The sequence below is a fragment of the Gekko japonicus genome, unplaced genomic scaffold, assembly GCF_001447785.1.
Source record: "Gekko japonicus isolate JY-2015 unplaced genomic scaffold, Gekko_japonicus_V1.1 scaffold4, whole genome shotgun sequence".
NCBI lineage: Eukaryota > Metazoa > Chordata > Lepidosauria > Squamata > Gekkonidae > Gekko > Gekko japonicus.
This window is the reverse complement of record NW_015165234.1, coordinates 3,536,531-3,557,995: the sequence shown is the minus strand read 5'-3', so window position 1 is coordinate 3,557,995 and position 21,465 is coordinate 3,536,531. Positions and strand designations below refer to the sequence as shown.

Below are 21,465 nucleotides of genomic sequence, written 5' to 3'. Positions count from 1 at the left end.
GGGGAGAAGGAATCGCTGCCACCGGGCTCCAACTGGGTGGGTGGGAGGGGGAGGGAAATCGGGCGGCGGCGAAAGGCGCATCGCCGCTGCGGCGTTCGCACGCAGTGTTCACCTCCCGCCTCCCAGCCAATGGCATGGCAGCAGCCTTGAGCGGCAGCTGGCCGACCAATGGCTGACGGAGTGCATTTCGACTCCACTCAGTCTTACGCTGCGTCTTACTCAATTATATATAAGGGAGAGATTCCATTATCTTTTGGAGAAGTATATGGATTGGGGATGAAGGCTTTTAGCAAGTAGCACAATATTGCTATGGTTGGCAGAGGGTTGCAAATGTTATTTTCAGGGGATCACACCTGCAGATTCCCAACACAATGCAGCAGATTGTTTTTAGTTTGCTCCTCATGTGCTCCTTAAATTCAGGCCTATACTGAAACTGCATTATGAGTTGTGAATTATGAAGCAGATTGTGAACAAGCTAAAAAAGAAGTAACAATATTTTGTTGTGGGTCCCTAACTTGTAGGACTTATGGTTCAAAGCTTCCAGGAGTTACCTTGAGGTTTCCAAAGAGGAGGAAACTGAAAAAAAATCCTGCTGGCTTGTCGCAGAGGCTAGCAGCAGATCAAGTCAATCTAGGCTGGTACTCTCCCTCCTCTTTCTGCAAACCTGGATGGGGCCAGAACCACCCTTTGAAGTTAGTTCAGAAATTTCAACTGGTCCAAAAGGGTCTTGACCGACCAGTACCTGCCATGGTGACCACATCACACCTGTGTTTTGTCAGTTTTAGTTTTTGCCTTTTTCTTCCTGGGCCCAATTGAAAGGGCTATATTGACCTTTAAACCCTAAACAGCTTGGAACTAGAATACTTGAAGGACCACCTCCAATCATATCAATCTGCTTATGACTTTTGATGTAGTGATCTGTAAGCTTTTAATGAGGGAGTCTAGGTTGGTTGGCATATGGAATAGCACAGTAGCAGTGGCACCCTCGTTATGGAACTTGGTGCAAGATAAAGTTCATTACATGCATTTCTTCTAGTCTTTCAGAACTTATTGAAATCTGTTCTGGTCACAGAGTAAGTAGAGACCATTGATGGAATTTGTTAGACTACAGAGTTTGTTTTATTAACTCCTGCCCGACAGATGGTTCTAGGAAAAAAGCCCACAGAAAAAACCCCACGGTCATAAATGCTCACAGGAAAAAAGCCTCCGTGGAAAAAAGCCCACACGGAAAAATTCCCATGTGGAAAAAAGCCCATATACATAAAAGCCCACACAGAAAAAAGCCCACATGGAAAAATACCATGTAAAGTGCCTGTGGCGCCCCTGCTGCTCCCGGGCGGGACTCCCGCCTGTCGCCGTGACGTCAGGAGGCTGGTGTACCCGAGGACCTCACCAGGGTGCTGTGTGTACCAGCAAACTGAAGCAGGAAAAGCCTGTTTTAGAGGAGGGCTCGCCTCAGATGCGGGGCCTTCAGGAGGTTAAGTCACCACCTTAGCCCGCCCTGGGTCTGGTCCGTTTTGCTCGATTGCCTGCGTTCTCTCTGGGCTCTAGCAATCGCTTCGTTCAGTCAACCAGCCCAGCAAGTCCTCCCCGGCTTGCCTCTCTCTCGTTTTTATTTCCACCTCCGCGGCTGGCACACCCACCGCCCTGGCCCCTCCCCCGCCTAAAGGAGTTGATGCTGAAGCGCCCGCCCCCGCCCTGTCGTCCCCCGGCTTCCCAGTGGCTCGGCAGGGCGGCGCGCGCACGGCGGAGTTCTCCTGGGCCTTCAGCGCCGCGCAAGGGCGGTTCCTCGCTCGGCCGGTTCCCCCGTCGCGGGCGCAGCCGCCCGGTAGCTCCAGCTCCTGCTCCTGCGGTTCTCCGGCGCGAGGTTCTTCAGTGCCTCCTTCCCCTGCGGCGATCCCCGACCGGCGTTTCTCCTCTTCGTCGGGTGCCGGTAGGCTGTGGGGTTCGGGCTGGGGAAGCACGGTCGACCAGCTGTGCAGTTACCCCCGGGGGTTCCGGGAGGTTCCCGAGAAGGGCCCGGTGGCCACCGGAACAGTGCCATAGATATTTATAATTGTGGATAACCATTCATCTCCATTTATGAGAATGAACAGGTATTACCTGTATTCACACACAACAATTTGTGTTGTGATTTTATCAAGTATAATTAAATAATAATTTTGCTATGTTATTAGGCAACCTGCCTGTGCATTAGGCCGTGTTAGTTTGTGGCAAGCGAGGTTCCTCTGCAGTCCATCATATAGAGACCACACACCCATGTTCCCTCTAAGCTGTGGTAGTGTGAGCTAGCTAGCTCACAGGTTTTTAGCCTCCAGCTCACAGATTTTTTGTCTTCGCTCAGGAAGGATGACTGCAGAGCAAACTGATTTATGCAGTAGCCAAACTGCTTGCTCAAAGCTGTAATGCCAGTTGCTCACAATGTGGAATTTTTGCCCACAGGACCACACACCTTAGAGGGTGTATTGCCACACACTGGGCGGATTGCTGTGGAATAGGAAATTAAGAGCACTACAGGACATGGTTGCCACTTCTGTTGTTGTTATTTAATGCTGTCTTATGGTTTTGTTATCTTAAGCTAAGCTTCATAGATCTATGAGGTCTTAAATACTTCTACTATTTAGGAAAGAGAAAGAGGAGGAGGCAGTGGCAGTGGCAGCAGCTGAGGAGGCTGGGTAACATAATTAACAGAAGAAGAACCCTGCTGGAACACACCAGTCCCTGCAGTTGGGAGGAGCTGATCTTTTCATTTCACAATGGGACCAGAGATATAAAAGGAGTAGCCTGATGTGGCCCAGGCCTTTTATTATCCAGGCCCTGAAGAAAGCGAAACTTTTTACATAAGTAAGTTCTCCACACATTTTCCTCTCGCTAAGGGGCAAAAATTAGATGCTGGGAAGATTTTAATTTAGTAAAGCATGGTTTTTCAAATTCTGTTTCTCATTCATAGGGTTGTGGGAAAACTAGAAAACAGTATGCCTGCAAAAAGGTCTTCAAAGCAGCCAGGTATCTTTTTTGTACTTCTTTAGTTTTAATTCTGAGTGATCTCCAGCCCTTAACTGGAAAATGGCAACAATGGTTTCCCAGGAAGAAATGGCTTGTTTGGAGGGTGGAGTCTATGGCATTGTACCTGAGTTTCCAGTCCTCCTCAAATCCCTCCCTCTCCAGGCTCCACCCCCTCAAATCTCCAGGAATTTTCCAACCAGGAGTTGGCAACCCTATCTCCTTCCCAGCCAAACATCAACCTACCGTTATCTGCCCATGATCTCTACCATCTGGAGAACAGTTTTAATTCTGAGTGATCTCCAGCCCTCACCTGGAGATTGGCAGCAATGATTCCCGAGGAGAAAAGGTAGTCTTTCTCTACAGTGGAGACCAAAGCAGATTACATCATTCTCCTCTCCCCCTTTTGATCTGCACAACAATCCTGTGAGGCAGGTTAGGCTGAAAGTCTGTGACTGGTCCGAAATCACCTTCTCAACTTCTACAGCAAGAACCTGGGTCTACCAAACCCTGCTCTGAAGCACTAACTGCCACACCTAGGATAGCCAACCTAATGGTGGAACCTGAAGATCGTCAGGTATCACAACTGAACTCCAGACAACAGATCTCTCCCTCCCCCACCCGGAGAAAATAATTGCTTTGGAGGGTGGGCATTCTATTCAGCTGAGGCCTCTCCTCTCCCCACACTCTGGCTTCTGTAGACTCCATCACAAAATATCCAGGAATTTCCCAACCTGGAGCTGGCAACCCTAGTCCGACCTGGCCCCAATGAGTTCCTCACAAAGGCCTGGACAGGGTTTCCTTCCTTTGTCTTTTTATTGACAGAATCAAGTTTGGTTGCCTAGCAACAGCCATAAGTTAGTCCCACAGGAGCAGACCCAGCACCCATTCAATAGCACGTGAGTACTCTTGTCTTGAGTGGTGGTTGAATGGCCAATGGCCAATGGCTGATGAAATGCATAGCACAGCCAGTGGGAGAGCTGGCAATGGCCAACGGGTAAGCCAACGTGTAAGACAATTATATATATAGGATTATAGTTGATAAATCACAACACAAATTGTTGCATGTGAATACAGGTAATACCCGTTAATTCTCATAAATGGAGATGAATGGTTATCCACAATTATAAATATCTATGGCACTTTACATGGTATTTTTCCACGTGGGCTTTTTTCCACGTGGGCTTTTATGTATATGGGCTTTTTTCCATGCGGGCTTTTTTTCAGTAAGCATTTATGACCGTGGGGTTTTTTCTGTGGCCTTTTTTCTGGTTACCCCGACAGATGTGGGTGTACCCGGAAGCCAGCGTTGTCCGAAGCAGCATGACCCCAACTCACTCTCATGTCCTGTGGAATTTTCCTTTCTCTCTTAAAACACTGCCTTTATAACTTGCAGCCTAATGAAGGACTCAAGTGAACTCAAAATGCTCAAAAACTGTTTTGTGCCATCCTGGTAGTCCTAATTAAAGATATTACGGAGAGTGTGTTCTAATATTTGAATTTTACTTTGGGACTGACAGGACTGCTAACAACTTCTTTCCCAGAAGACCTTTAATGATTTTACCCCTTAGATTTTTTAAGTTTTATGTTATTTGTTTACATTTTTTTGGGGTCTTAATTTATTGCTGGTTTGTGCTATTTTAGTGGGAGATTCTGTTCTTATGAAGTTTCTGGTGTTTACTGTTTCAGGATTATTTTAAGCCCATTTTAATTTATTGCTGCTCTTGTTATGCTTGGCAGCTGTTCTGATCTTTTTTGGGAGGGAACTGCATGTCTTTGTTTTATTTGTGGAGTTCATTAATATTTTATATATTTATATTGGTCGTTGACCACGACTTACCTTCAGCCAAGGGTGGTTGAGAGACTCATAAACTGTTATTCTTTCCGCTGGGTCCAGCATAAGCATGCGCCGTACCAGATCTTTGGCACTTTCAGAGATATGGCTCCACTGCCTGGGATTCATCTAGGTGGTAAAAAATACTAGAATGTAATTGGTACAATTTCCTACAATGTACTGAAGAAACAGAATATAGCTAGAGCTACATTTTTAGCGCCTATTAAAGTTTAAGAAGTTATACACATTCTTCTTCAACTACTGCTAGGACTGGGAAATGCTAAAACTTCTACCAGTTCAGTTCTTGCTCTGGCCAATAAGCAACTAACCGACTTTTCTGACACCATCAGAAACCCCTTAATTGTCGAACACATAAGAACATAAGAGAAGCCAATGTTGGATAGGCCAATGGCCCATCCAGTCAAACACTCTGTCACACAGTGGCCAAAAATACCAGGTGCCATCAGGAGGTCCATCAGTGGGGCCAGGGCACTAGAAGCTCTCCCACTGTTGCCCCCTCCCAGCACCAAGAATACAGAGCATCACTTGCCCCAGAGTTCCTATAAATAATAAATAATAAATAAATTTGTGCCTAATAGCCACTGATGGATCTCTGCTCCATATGTTTATCTAATTCTCTCTTGAAACCATCCATGCTTGTAGCTGCCACCACCTCCTGTGGCAGTGAAATCCATGTGTTAATCACTCTTTGGGTGAAGAAGTACTTTCTTTTATCTGTTCTAACCCGACTGCTCAGCAATTTCATTTGAGTGCCCACGAGTTCTTGTATTGTGAGAAAGGGAGAAAAGTACCTCTTTCTCTACCTGCTCTATCCCATGCATAATCTTATAAACCTCGATCATGTCACTCCTCAGCCATAGTTTCTCCAAGCTAAAGAGCCCCAAGCGCTTTAACCTTTCTTCATAGGGAAAGTGTTCCAACCCTTTTATCATTCTAGTTGCCCTTTTCTGCACTATTTCCAATGCTATAATATCCTTTTTGAGGTGTGGTGACCAGAACTGTACACAGTATTCCAAATGAGAAGAAGAGATTGGCTTTATACCCCGCCCTTCACTACCCAAAGGTGTCTCAGAGCGGCTTACGAACTCTTTTCCTTCCCCTCCCCACAACAGACGGCCTGTGAGGGAGGTGGGGGTGAGAGAGCTCTTGACAGAAACTGCTCTTTTTCAAGAACAGCTCTTATCAGAACCACAGCTTGCCCAAGGTCATCCAGCCAGGTGCAAGTGGAGGAGTGGGGAATCAAACCCAGTTCTCCCAGATTAGAGTCTGCGCACTTAACCACTACACCAAATGAGGTTGCACCATCGATTTATACAGGGGCATTATGATACTGGCTGATCTGTTTGCAATTCCCTTCCTAATAATCCCCAGCACAGCATTGGCCTTTTTTATTGCAGTCCACACTGTAACACGTTTACAAGGTTAAACAAACATGTGAAATTTCATGGAATAAAAAGCAGGTGGTGGTGGAAGGGATTTGGACAGAAGAAAAATTTGGTGAGGAAAGGGTTGAGTACTTCCCCTGCCATTTCTTTTTTGTCTTAAACTATACTCTTCCAAAGGCAGCTTTTCTTTTTAAAAAAAGGGTGAGGGAGGAGTCAGGGGCCTGGAACCCATTAAAAAATCTCTTTTGATGAAAGGGATATCCATCAATGCTGCTCCTGGAGGGGATTGGTGAAAATTGCCCTCCCTTCAATGGAAATTTTCTGATGGATCCAACCCAGTGTTTCATAGCCAAACATTATGTGAAAATGTGTATAATATCTTAAGTTCCCAACCTCCAAGTGGGGCCTGAAGTCCTCCTGGAATTACAGCTGATTTCCAGACTTCAGAGATCAGTTCCCCTAGAAAAAGACAGGTTGCTTACCTGTAACTATTGTTCTTCAAGTGGTCTCTGTGCATCACACTGGTGAGTTAAGACTAGCAAGCTTGCCTACCTGGAGGCTGGTGTAGGTGCTGCTGGAAGAAAGCCATCTTGAAAGAGGGAAGATGTACAGTACAAGCGGCCATCAGTTTAAACAGTTTCATGACTAGTTGGGAAAGAACTAGTTGCAGGTCCAACTGTGAAACAGATTAGTGAATGGGGGGTAAAGTTGTTCTAATTCCCTAAGAAACTGCTGATGACAGGATGAGAGAAAACGGTTTCCAAGTTCCCTGATGGAACTTGGGCTTCTGGGAATAGGTGGATCTGGAAGAAGACTGAGAGTGTCTAGGCTTCCAAGAGTCCTCTGGAGACTGTCTGCTATATGGTCTCCTGTTGTTTCTGGTCCAGGTCTTGGATAGTGGGGACCGGTACGAGGGGGAGACACCCAAACTTTGAGACGCCTTGAGCCTCTTGTCCATCTCCTGTAGGACCGAGTCAGTGGTGACGTGAAAGAGACCCTGCCCATCAAATGGCAAGTCCTCAATAAGGGCTTGGGTGTCTGTCTGAAGAGACGTGATGCGAAGCCATGAGTGATGGCGGAGGGTCACGGTGGATGACATGGTCTTGAAGCTGGTATCCAGGCAGTGTTTTGCAGAATTGATGACCTGCTTAGCAAGTATCATGCCCTCTTTCTGAATCCTCTGAGCCTCATCACGATGTTGCGCTGGAAGGAGTGCCAAAAGGCAAGACATTTGTTCCAACAGGGAATATTCGTAGCAACCCATACAAGCGATATAATTTGCCGTCTTAACACCTAGAGTACCTGCAGAATAAAACCGTTTCCTAAATGCATCCATCTCCTTGCTCTCCTTGTCAGATGGTATAGAATGCATCTTTTTGCTCTTACTAGAGAGGGTGACCACCATGGAATTACGTTTCGGATGACAGCAGAGGAATTTTGCTCTTTGTCTCCTGGATCTTGTACATATGGTCCAATCTCCTGGTCGACACCAGGGTCGACACCGGTTTGTCCCAATGGGATTTAACTGTCTGTAGTAGGACCTGTGTCATGGGAAGGGCAACTGCTGTCAAAGTGTCCAGTTGTATAATATCAAAGACTGTGTCAGTGACCTGGGGCTGGGAAACAGCAATTCCCAATGAATGAGCCATTCTTTTGATTGGGTCCCCGTAAGAGTGGAGGTCCTCTGAGGGGGAGATGGGTAGATCTTCAGCAACTTGGTGACTAGGTGAAGGACTAGTAGGAGTAGCTGGTGCTCCAGAAGCGTCCTCATCCGAGTCACTTCCCAGAGAGTTAGATAACTCATCCTCTCCTGACAACGGATGTGGAAGGTGGATCTGTGATGGGGGTGCCGGTGGGGCAGCCGACCAAGGTCAAGATATCGTCAAGCTTGATGCAATCTGTTTGGAGTCTTTGTGGTTAAAGGGGCCCTTGGTACTGATGTGTCCTCTGGAGCCTTAGGAAGGATCTGTATTGGTGCAGTGTGATCCCATACTGGAGAGCAAGGACGATGGGAGACGCTCGAGCACTGGTCCCAATCCATCGGCTTACTTTGGTTCAGCCAGCTGAGGAATGAGAACAGTAGATCCAGTACTGAAAGCTTACTGAGGATGCCCTGGATGGAAGGTCCCTGCAGTAAGGAGTGACCTGAAACTTTGTTGTCAGTTGAAGTTGAGTAGCCCTACCAACGTCCTCAGCAGAATCTTCCAACTGGCCTTCAGAGAGGGAGTGATGGTTTGGTGAGGGCATCTGCATAAGGAAATATTTACTTTCGATGGCCTCCAAGAGTGGCTCAGGTTCAACAAGTGACGGTTTGAGACCAAGTGACATCTCTAGAGGGCCTTGTGGAAAATCCAAGATAGGCACAAGAGGCTGAACGGTGGACAGAGATAGCAGTAATGTTGCCAGCTGCTTCTGCCTCTTTTTTCTTTTTCTTTTCTGTAAGTGGAGATTTGCTCATTTACACAACAAGGGCAGTGGTGGACCGTGGGCCAGTATGGAGTCTGATACTAAGTTCGAAAGTTCTGATATTGACATGATGTTTGGAATCGATATTTGTCCTGGACAGGATTGTGATACTGGGGATCTGGCTCATTTTGAAGTGATGCTCAGGGCTGACTTCACTGTCCTGTCAACAATGCTTGCTCCCACAGGAGGAGCCGGAAGCTGGAGTGTCTGTGGTGCCTGGCTTGCCTTGTAAATTTTAAGCTGGTGTCTTTGTTACAGGCCTCTATGTCCATGTTACAGGCTCTCCAAGGCAGAGGAGGCCGCAGTCCTGACCATCCAATAACAGTAGTTTTCCCCCACCGTCCTGGCACTTTTTAAAACAAAAAGTTTTTTTCCCATGCACAAAGGAGAGAAGAAAAAGGGGCAAAGCCCCAGGGAAAAAGGTCTCCAATGGGTAAAAAATTCAGAAGTAGTAGCTCAGTATTTAGGAAAAGTTCCTGAAGATATGTGTGATGGGGGAAAAAGGAACTGATCAGGAGAGGCATGACTCCTCCTCTTTGGGCATGCATGGTTTATTTCAGTGCTTGAGGGGAAGGAATTTTTGCACATTTTTGTAGTTCTATATATTTCTGAGATCAGCTTTTGCACAGGCTCAAAACCCATCCATCTAACACACAGAGACCATGAAGAATTTAAATGGCAGCTTTGGAGGGTGGACTGTGTGATATCACATCCCTACTGAGCTGTTCCCTTTCTCAAACTCTGCCCTAACCTTGCTTTACCCCCAAATCTCCATGAACTTCTCACCTGGAGTTGGCAAACTTAGCAATATCCCAATACAAATGTATATAAAAGTAAACTATAACACATTGATTTTAAAATGTGTGCATAAATACAGAAGTGTGAGTAAGGAAAAAAATTCTAAGTAAGCCCTTATTCCATCCCACATCATGTCATGGTTTGCTGATGCTTGGGAATGATCTCCCCATTCACAGATATGGTAGAATCCTTGAGAAGAGAGGCTAATTCAGAGATAAAACAAACATGACCAATAACTGTTCTCTTTGGAGCAAGACCAGTGGACTGTTTCTGCTTTTCAGGATAATAAAGAGTACATTGAGTATCTCTAACTTCTCATCTGGATGGGACATTCCTTGAGCTGTGCAAACAGCATACCAAAGAAATTCAGATATTGAACCAAGACAGTAAAAAAAAAAAGTATGTGTCCATAAATAACATTTATTATGACATAAATTTTTATCATAATCCTAGCCTATCAAAGGCTTGCAATTGTTATCACTCTGCTTCTATTTAATTCTTGTTCCCTCCATCTTGGAACCTGAGATCAGCATTCCTTTTACATTCTACATGGAAGCAAATAAGTCTCTAAGCACAGAATAAAAGGCAGAGAATAAAGAGAAAGAATACCTAACTCAATCATGTCAACTGGCAGCAAATAAGGCAGCCTCCTGATGATCAAAGACTATCAAATCTCATCAATGGATCTTTTGCTACAATATACTCTTGTCATTATTACCATATTTAGTTTCCTTTCTTAAAACCAGATTTGAGCTACCTACTTCAATTCCTTTTCTTGCCTTTATCTGGGTTTTAATCTGCCCTTGAAACCCTAGACCTCTGCACTGTATTGGACCCGGAGATGAGAGGATCTGGGAGAAAAGATAAAAGTTGGGAGTGCAGATGGGATAGTTGCATATAGTTTTTAAAGAAGTTTTTAAAAATATTCCAATGAAAAAATTAGACATTTCAAGGCACACTGAAAATCCCCTACAAAATGTTCTTGGAAATATCATAGTCAAGGAGACCTGCTCCCAGTGCAGACAGGAAGGTGTACATTTTTGAAGGTTCCACCCACATTGGCATCATTCCTCAGCCCCACAGCTGCCGTTTTCGGCTGTATCATCAGAGGACTTCTGGGGTATCCAGTGCTACATTGTACAGCGAAATAACATTAGAATGATTTATTAAGCTTCTCTTAATGCCCAGCTTTCATTTTTTAAAAAGGAAGTCTCTAACCCATTTCATCATGGAGATATAAGGGGAAAGATGGACTTTCTAGCTTTTATGATTGCAAAGATATTCTTGGGGGCAAATAATGCTTAATGAAAGAAGTCAAAGCCACAGCTGAATAATATTTATGAAACAGTATTTCTGGGCCAGGTCCTCAATGCCTTGCATAGTTCTTTGAATATTTAATTCTGAACTGGGCCATAGTGTAGATAAATATACAATACAGGGTCAGGGACAGAAAAGGTGTTTTCTTTTAAACAAGCCTGGGAGAAGCCTCAGGTTTGCATAAAATATGGATTGTAAAAAAAAGGGTTAAAATAATTCTACTTCTTCAAGAAAAGTATGCCATTGTGGAGTCATGAAACTATGCTGTGAGATCCTGGCAACCTCAAGCTAACATTGCTGAGGTTTCTAAGGTTCAGTTACCGTTTGCGGGGGTGGTGGTAAAAAGGTCAAAGATAGGAGGAAGAAAGGGTAAAGCTGGACAGGAGCAAAAAAGGGAAAGCTGAAGATGGGGAAGAAGGGAAAAGAAGAAATTGGGGGGGGGGAGAGGAGAATGACTGGGCCAAGGGAGAAAAGGAACAAGGTAGGTGAGTGGGAGAGGAAAGGAAAGGGGCTGCCACTGGGAAGGAAAGATGAAAATTGGGGGAGATAAGTAGGGGAGAGGCTGCAAGTGCCGTCAGGAGATGGAAAGAGGAAAAGCAAGAGAGAGAGAGAGAGGATGTGGAAAAATGAGACCTCCCCACAAGTCCTCATGGGTTTTCCAAATGTCTACTTCTGCTTAACGGAACAAATTAAGGGGAAGTGTATATGTTAGCTTAATGTCTTTTTGATAACATGCTGTGTCTTGTTTCCTGTTGCAAGCCAAATGGTGGGGGCCACATGGCCTCAATAACCCACATTCTTTCACATTTCCATGCCAAACGCCAGACCTCATGGCTACTCTTTCTGGCCCACATGCGACTAGTCACATAGACCATGAAGTAGCTGGAGTTTGGGTCACCTGACTGCAGGCAGGGCTCCAAACTTCTAGCCTATCCCCACACCCATGCCCACTCGCAGTTGGCTGATGGCCACGGCTAATTGTGACTGGAATTGGGCTATAATTGATCGATCACTATGGGAGTGAGTCGCTTGCTTGCTCTGGCTGCTCTCTTGCTTAGCTCTCCCTTCTTCCTCTTGCTGCCTGTTTTATTGCACCTGGAAATGCTGCCTCGTGAGAGACAAAGAGTTGCTTTGTGAACTGGAGCACATAGGTGCAAGGGTGGGATTTCTACTCAAAATCCCTTGGTACTTGGACTATCTGGAACTGTGGATGTTCTGACTTGGTAACTATGAATCATTAATGTTTAGTTAAGGCAAACCGCCCTAGCCTTTGTTATTTTGTAATCTCTGGTAGTCTATGCTAATCTCTGTACTGAATAAAGATCCTTCTGATTGTTAAATGGTTTCTGATGTTGTACCTGAATTCCAAGGCTAAATCCTGTGGCCTAAACACTCAACCCATACGCTACCTTGGTAAAAAGTGTGCATCTCTGGAATGAGTTGCTAAGGTGTTCTCTCCCAGATGCCAACTAAGGGTTTGGAATCTCTCCCTTAGGAAAGGCAGGGACTAGTGAAAAGAGGTTCTGGTGGCAAATTGTTGTGAAGACCAGAGATGGTACAGACTGTCTCGTGGCTTGTTGTTTAATGTACTGAAAAGTACAGGATTCCCTCGAATTCCTGAACTGGCTTGGGTGGGCAAAGACCTGTACACATTGGTTATAAAGATCTTGCCTATGGGGGGGGGAGTAAAGTGTGGAGATGCTATTTTTTAATTAAGGGCTGTGATTATGTGTGTTATAGCTTTGGAATTACTCTCTGTTCAGTCAGATAAGCTGGTTTAGTCAGCAGAAGCGACGATTGGCAGGCACTCTTCATGTGTGAAGGTAACTGTATAAGAGTAACAACTATGTTTTAAGCATTGTAAAACCTCCATTCTTGGGTTTTTAGTTAGGTTCTTTTTACTTTCTTCTATAGATTGTAGACTCTCCCTCCCCAATTTCTGTTGTAGTTTTATAGAAATGCAAATAAAAAATTCCCCTTCAGGGGGCCAAAAAAAAAAGAAAAGCTCTTATTTATGCTATTGCCATTAATGTGAGAACTCTATGTTTGTCTTGATCCCCAGGGCTTTTGGTCTTTCATAAATATTGTAGGTGGATTTGTTTTAGTTCTTGCAAAATCACTGCATATTACCCAAAATTAAAAGAGTTTTAAATGGCACAGGTGTGAGAACTCTATTGCAAGCTTCAGTATTTATTCTGCAGAAAACTAAATTGTCTTTTAGAGCAACTTAATGCATTGCTTTTTAAAGTATTTTACCTGTCACCGAAATGCATAAAGTATGGATGTAACAACAACAGGAAAAGAGACGACAGAAGTTCATAAATCTGCTTGTCAAGTTAACTATAGTGAGATTCTCTCCTGCCTCTGGTGAGTGTGACAAATCCCAGAGACTGAATTGGGGGACTGGAGAGCCTCCAAAGCACAGCCTGACTTTTAGGGATATTATTTTGCTCCCTTCCATAGTTTCAAACTCTACAGGAGGGATGGGAAGATGGCCATGTTGCACTGCGTGCTCCAACCCTCCTTCTGAACATGGAGCTGGGAAAGGGGGCAGGGGACTTCATGTAACACTTGAAGATCAGCACACTGTCACAGACAAGACACTACCTCTCTCCACTGCAGGACTAGTGAACATCCTGGCAACAGAAGTTTTGGCTTGTTACAAAGCCAGCCAAAATGTGTCAACTCTAATATGGGTTTATATAATTATGAATGATGTGGCAAGAGGGGATACATTTCTCCACTATCTTATACTACTAGAACTCAGTGACACACAACAAAATAGATTGGCAATAAATTCAGAAGAAAAACAGAATATTTTATACAATGCCATTTTATCTACATGGAATTCATTGCCACATGAAGTGGTGATGGCTTTCTTTAAAAAGTGAGAACAAATTAATAGAGGATCAATGTCATTTGGCTATAATCAATGACATTTAGACATTGCCCCTCAGACTTTTGAGGCTAGCTTTCAGAAAAATGCACAAAATCACAGTTCAATAATAAATTCAATAAACTATAAACAATTTAAAAAGATGTAAAAATCAATACACAATATATGTCAACAGTAAACCAACTCGCAGTAACATCTCAGTTAAAAACCTACTCATAAGTTGCCTCCCAAACCCTGCTCTCTGTGCCCCTACCCACACATGTAAGGAGGACTGAAAATAGAGACAGGGTATTTTCAGTGGTGGCAACTCACATTTGGAATGTCTTCCCCATAGAGGCTCCCCTAGAACCTATCATTTATTTATTTATGTTATTTATAGCCCACATTTCTCACAGAGACTCAAGGTGGATTACCATATTGTTTTTTAAGTACCAGAACAAAGCATTACTTCTTGTTTGGGCTTTTAGTTAAGCAGTTTTATTGTTTTAGCTGTTTTATGGTCAGCTTCTAGCCTGTTCTACAGATTTTTTTAGGCTGTTCAATGGTTATTTTAAGCGGTTTTTATGCCCCTGGCTTGTTTTTTGAATTAATAATTTATGTTGTTTTGTGGGGTTTTTGGTATTGTTTTTATTTGTATGCCTCTTCAGCAGTTCTCTGGAGAGGTGGCATAAAAATTCCCTAAATATATACAAAATTAATCAAAGGTCTTAGTAAACACATGAACACATGAAGCTGCCCTTATACTGAATCAGCCCCTTGGTCCATCAAAGTCAGTATTGTCTACTCAGACCAGCAGCAGCTCTCCAGGGTCTCAGGCTGAGGCCTTTCACATCATGTCCTACCTGATCCTTTTAACTGGATATGCTGGGGATTGAACCTTGGATCTTCTGCATGCCAAGCAGATGCTCTGCCAGTGAGCCAAAGCCCCTCCTTGACAGAACCTTGTCCTAATGCCTGACACTGAAAATATTGGGTACCGATGAGGAGGATGCTCTACAGATAGGGTGCCAACATAGAAGAGGCTACTCACTTCACTTTTAATGACAGGAGACACTAAAGGTCCAGTCACAGATCATTTCAATACTTGGGCAGGTTCATATGGGAGCAGGGAGCAGGTGGCCGTTTCAGCTCTCTGGTCCCAAGCCATTTAAAACTTTAAAGCCAGCACTTTCAATTTTGCCTGGAAGTGAACAGGCATCCAGTGAGGCTCTTTTAAAACACTACTGGTCAGCAGCCTTGCTGTGGCATTATGAACAGAGCCTTCTGAAACATTTTCAAAGGTGCACACAGAGTGCATGTTAATCTAGATGTGATCAACACATAGATAACCATGGGCAGATCCTGCTTCTGAAACATTAAAATTTCTCAACTAACTTAAAAATCCTATCTCTCAGGTCTCTAAATTTATGGATGACTCAATTATTGCACATAGCTGACTAGCTCATTGGCTATCCCAAATTGGGTTTCGGGCATTGTAAAATGCATACCAGAATATTAAGCTGGCACACAGAAGTAATGATAGCCAATATAGGCTTAGTTCGTCCTACTAAGAATATCAGAGGAGGGGAAACAACAACAGGGAAGCAGTACTGTCTTCTGATTACTAGCTTCCCAGAGGCACCTGGCTAGCCTCAGCAGAATTCTGCATTTTCATTTGATCCAGCAGGACTCTTATGTTTTAATGATAAACACATGAATAGTATAAGTATACAGTCAATGGGAAACCAGTTTTGCTTTGTGTAATATGCAAATTGACTTTCCATCATTCCTATACCGCTTTCTGCCTTTGATTTATGTGCTACCCTTCACACTGCGTCTTTCTCATGAACTTTCTCACTTTCCAGTCATTTCTGCTGCACTGGTTTGGTTCCTGTTTGGCATTAGCAGAGCAGCACCTGCAGAAAAACAGGCTGCTCATCTGTAACTGTTCTTCTTTGAGTGGTCATCTGTGCATGCACACTGATGAGCTTTATGCCTGTGCACAGCATTAATACAGAAACCGCTAGAGTGTTCAAGTGTGCAGAACTACTCTCAGAGATGCAGCTCTGATTCATACACCTGGGGGGGGGGGGTTGTGCTAATTTATATATACTACTCTGCTAGCAACTGTAGGAAGGACATTCCAGCGCCATCACTGCTTTCATACACAAAGACATTTTCCACAGAAATATTTTATAGAAATATAACAGTTTTTTCTTCAGAGAAATGCAGACATGTATGCTACCACTTACCTTATACTTTCCTTTGATAATGCCTTCAAATAACCTTTCCTTTGTTCCATAAAAAGGCAAACAACCACTAAGCAGAATAAAAAGAATCACTCCACAGCCCCACACATCTACAGGCTTTCCATAAGGCTCTCTTTTTACTACTTCTGGGGCCATAAAATGAGGTGTTCCTACCCGTCCTAAAGGAAAATACAAAACAACTTCAGTTTTCAAGGGTGGCACACTAAGTTTGTGGTACAGTAATACAAGTTAAATTTTAATAACCTGGGCATTAACACACACAAAAATATTAGCTGACTACATTTTACAACCAAAGTCTGTCACAGATTCTTTCCCCAAGATATGGCTACAGCATGCACTAGGAATCAGCATGCACTCGCACACAGGCTTGTGCTTTAGTTATACACTATATATAGACTCACCTAACATTCTATATACACCTTAAATAACCAAGAAATAAGATCGCAGGGCAGATACTGATAGATAGGGGCTGCATTGGCTCTTAAAGGGTTCCATTCATCTCCAAGAAACAAACCAACTGGGTGAGACACAATTGAAAGGGGGTAAAAATTGCTTCTCTTTCCAGATACTGAAATCATCAGGTTGCCGAGGTCAGTTAGCCTCCCCCTACAATTGTTCTCTGAGTTTGTGTCTTTACAGTCTTCCATAGAACTGCATGGGAGTTATTCATGCCTATGGCATAACCTGTGTACCATAATATTGAGTGAACAAGTCACTAAGTAGGAGTCTGGGGGAGGGTGAGTTAATTATATTAATTGATGTAAACTGCCCTGAGCCCGTTTACGGGGAGGGCAGTATATAAATCAAATCAATCAATCAATCAATTAATTAATAAACAATGACCTTCTCCTTCTTCTTGAAGAAACTGCAAAGTTGGATGGCCAGGCAGTGTGTATCCAACTCTCTCCCCCATTGCAACCCCCCCCCCCAAAAAAAAATCATGTTCAGGAATGTAAATGAGCACAGTCCAGTAAGGAAGGGAAGATTATTTCTGGATTGGGCGGAAGCATTCTTTATTTCATCCTCAAGAATTAGAGGCCATACAGGAACAGGGGGACAGAGGCAGCTTTTTAGAAATGAACACAGCCACAACCCTTGCTCTGCTTGATACAATGGCTTCAGTGACAAAGAGCAGAGGTATGAGAGTAGACTAGAGAGAAGATTGGAACTCTGCACTTTGCTCTCATCCATTAAATTTGATGGGCCTTTGCTGAGTATAAACGCAATATGCTTAGGGTAAAGTCTTTGTCACAATCTTGCAATGCCATGCTCAGGTATCACTAAGAAACAGATTTCATGGAAACAGTTTCTTGAAGGGGCTAGATTCAGGTGGGTAGCTGTGTTGGTCTGAAGCAGCAGAACAAAGTTTGAGTCCAGTGGCACCTTTAAGACCAACAATGTTTTATTCAAAGTGTGAGCTTTCGTGTGCAATGTGTCTGAGGAAGTGTGCGTGCAAATGAAAGCTCACACCTAGAATAAAACTTTATTGGTCTTAAAGGTGCCACTGGACTCCAACCTTGAAGGGGCTAGTAAGGCATGGACCTGGTAAGATGTGTCCCTCTTCCCTCCCTGTTTACACTGCATCTGCAGAAATGTTTTAAGCTGTTACCAGTACATTATAATAATTAAATCATTAAATCAGCTTACAGTATACACTGAGACAGTCTACAGAATGGCTGGTTAATTACTTACATTCTACTGATTTCAGAATGCCATTTGCACATGCAGACTAAATTACTGTGTTCATTTGCAGAAAATTCAAGTTTCACAGTTAGATTTTTCTTGCTTTTCTATAGACGAGCCACTTTCTATAGCTGATCCTGAATTTATCTTTAAAAGCTTTTAGCTAGGGTGAAGATCCAAGGGAGAAAATACTTAATCTGAGCAACAGGGAATGAAACATAGCCATTTCTTACCTCCAGCTACGAGTCCTGATTCCCCTAATTGAATAGCAACGCCAAAACCTCCAAGTTTTACAGGTGCTGAATTTTCCTTTGAGGCAAGTAGCACACAGTGTGGCTGAAAAAACAAAATCCCTGACATTTAAATAAAAACTGCAACACTCTATAAAAATTATTATGGTGATAGACAAGATGCTAAAATGGTCATGCCTTTACAATAGAACTTTTCATTTTATATTCTTTATGCCCTGATGTGTGCCACATGCACTATATTTTCTATTTATTCACTGGTGCTGGTCTTCAAAGAATTATTTCCAGTATTCATGAAAGAGATCATGTACAGCTCTAATGGGAAGAAGGAGAAGAATTTATTTTTATACCCTGCCCTTCACTACCTGAAGGAGTTCTCAGAGCAGCTTACTTCCCTTCCTCTCCCCACAACAGACACCCTGTGAGGTAGGTGGGGCTGAGAGAGTTCTGAGAGAACTGTGACTGACCCAAGATCACCCAACAGGCTTCATGTGGAGAAGCGGGGAATCAGACCTGGTTCTCCAGATTAAAGTCCGCCACTCTTAACCACTACACCAAACCAAACTCAAGGCCTTGAGTTCCATAAAGGGGGAAGGCAGCTAATGAATGTTTTAAATAAATAAAATTAAAAATAAATATTGCCAATGGAAAGTGCAGGCAGAGGTGGTTCTTTTCCATCTTTGTCCATCCCCCAGCAACCTCCTGTGAATACTGAAAAGGTGATTCCAGGGACTGCGGGACCCTGACAAATAAAAAGCCATGCAACTGAGAAGGTTGTAGAGAGGAGGAAAATTAGTAGCAAGTGAAATTGCCCCTTGCTTCAGTGATGCTCCCTGCACTCAGAGATGGCTGGAAGAAATACAGAGTAAGTATATTTTTGTTACATCTACCGTAAGACAGGTTTTAGTACAAATTTCAACATGCTATTTTTTCTAATAAGTACATTTTAAAAAACTGCATGTAGTGAAATTAAGATTTTTTTTGTCAAGGACATATTCAACTTGTATTTTCCTTCTGCATCTATTTACAACCCAATCCTATTTCTTTTAATCCAGCTCCATTTTCAGTAGGACTCCCAAATGAGCTTAACAATGGTGCATTAGTTTTAGAGGGTAGCCATGTTAGTCTGCAGTAGAATAGCTAGATTTGAGTCCAATAGGACCTTAGAGACAAAGGGAACTTTGATTCTCAAAAGTTTATATCTGAAAAATCTTGTTGGTCTCTAAATTGCTACTGGACTCGAATCTAGCTGCTGCATTAGTTCAGATTACTGCCCATTTAAAAGAAATAAACATACATACTAAGTAAAAGTGTGTAATTCTAAACCTTTTAAAGGCTCATGCTTTGACTTGCCAAAGTTGTATTCCAAACAATATACTAGTCTAGTGCTTGTAAAGGCAGCATCTCATTTCAGATTTTGATGCTTGTCCTGAAATGAACCATTTTTTTCAATATATGAATTAGATTAAAATTAAGAAAATAGCTATTATTATTTTAGAATCTAGGTCCTGTCTTCCCTGTTCCTTCCTAAAAGCACAGATTTTTCACACAAAACACCAACACCCCCCCCCACTATACTTCTGGCTGCTACAAAAACAGACTGAGGTTGTTGTTGGTTTTTCTGGAGGCGGGGGCACAAAAGAAATGCCAGCATTGTACCCCCCTTTCAAATTAGTGGCCCCCAATCTGGAACAAAATCTGTGTGCAGAAACCTATTTAAGTGGGTGAAGACCTCCCGCTGGATTGGATTTGGGAAGGGCTGTGGCTTAGTGGCAAAACATCTGCTTGGCATGCAGAAGATCCCAGGTTCAATCCCTGACACCTCCAGTTAAATGGACCACGCAGTAGGTGATGTGAAAGACCTTGGAGAGCTGCTGTCAGTCTCTGAGTACACAATAGTGACCTTGATGGACCAAGGGTCTGGTTCAGTATAAGGCAGCTTCATGTGTCAGACCCTTCATTATCTTTATTTTTGTATAAAAGCACCTAATGAATACTACGTGCAATAAGGAATAAAATGGTCTGTGCTCACAGGCTCTCAATCTACAGAATAGAAAACAAAAAAAGTAGACTTGGAATTAAAAAGAAAACCTTGTACTAGATAGATGGGCTCTTTTTGTGCCATATAGCTATTATCTGGCTTCAATTTTGTAGCTTCATTTGCTTTTGAAACTTCTGTTCACAACTAAAAAGCATGAAAGGCCTCTCAACAACAAAAAATGTTGCAAAATTATACCTAATGTAAGAGGCCCATGACTATGAGGAATTTTTTTTAAGTCAAGATTTGTTGCAAATGCCTTTCTGACACAGGGAAGGGGGGGGGGCAGCAAATTTTGCCTCTGGAAAAACAGCACAGGAGAGCCCAATCATACATCTTCCATGTCTTATTATTCTTGCTGTTACATGGAAAATGTACAATACCTGTTAAATGTTGTGAAGTAGGTATTTCCTAGAAAAAGTATAACGGCTAAAGAATTTCAAGGCATTCTAACATAGGCATGTGACATTTGTATCACAATACTGCAAACAGTATTAAACCATTATCGTTCTTGTGCTTTGGTTTCTCGCTGTGAGTTAATTATTATGGCCAGAATCTAAACCATTATAGCGATAGCATTTTCAACAAAGCAGTAACACCATAACCATAAGGTAGGCCAGCAATAAATATCAGAGCAGTGTTGAAACAAGTTAAATACAAACCAGATAAGGTGAACAGAACAAATGTAGATTCATACTATTAAAGCACCTTACAAAATAAACTTCTAGAATATTTATTATTTCATCTTCCAGACTGAAGGCTAGTAATAAGAACCTCTCTCCCATCAAGAACTGCCGCTGTATAAACATGAACTCAATGAGGCTTGCAGTTGGAAGGAAGCTTTAAAGCAGTTCAGCTTTATGGACTGCTTGAAATTAATGCAATTAAATTACACACCCCAGCAATGCACTTATGCTTGTGTATCTAAGCAATGGTCTAAGCACTGAGAATGCTGGTCTGAGACAATTTTGGGGGGACGTCTGAAACTGAAGTCTACTTTCTGTTAATTTTTTTAGAGAAGGAAGAAAGAGAGAAGTTATCATTTACCATGAAGTAAAATGTTTCAATAAACCAAATAGCTGTTACTCAAACTTGTCTATAAACTTTCTCTTAGAAAAGGCTAGAGAGTGCATTTTACTCTATCAGTAAAGCAAATCTGTTTTCCATATAAACTGACAGCAAAGCATTTAACAGATTATATACATCAACTCTTTTTACTGTTCTTTCTTTTTTTGCATATAAGTACAGCAATGTGCACATGAACAGGTATCTTTGTAGTGAAGATTCACTAAGGATTTTGACGTTCATACTGAATGAATAAGACAGCCCTGGTGAGGAAGGATGCTTCCAAATTCCTGAAGTTTTCAACTACTGAAAGAATCTCCAGTAACACCCAAATGAGACTGGAAAACCCTTTGCAGAACTACAAAATGCTACAGATTGCCTCATAACAGTGTCTTTTGCTTTACTATTGCTGCATTCAGTAATTTTTATCACTGAACTGATTGGTAATATTACTGTTGTCTA

At 42.7% G+C, this 21,465-nt stretch overlaps 1 protein-coding gene across 1 annotated transcript in view; it reads right to left on the bottom strand.

Moving 5' to 3' along the window:
• Window positions 1-21,465, bottom strand: part of LOC107109208 (peripheral plasma membrane protein CASK) — a 192,949-nt gene that overhangs the window by 42,188 nt on the left and 129,296 nt on the right. Inside the window, exons 6-8 of the mRNA XM_015409770.1 lie at window positions 17,886-17,988; window positions 15,952-16,127; window positions 4,844-4,966 (exon numbers count right to left, since the gene is read on the bottom strand). Coding sequence (XP_015265256.1) covers window positions 4,844-4,966; window positions 15,952-16,127; window positions 17,886-17,988 — 402 coding nt within the window. The remainder of the gene's footprint in view (window positions 1-4,843; window positions 4,967-15,951; window positions 16,128-17,885; window positions 17,989-21,465) is intronic.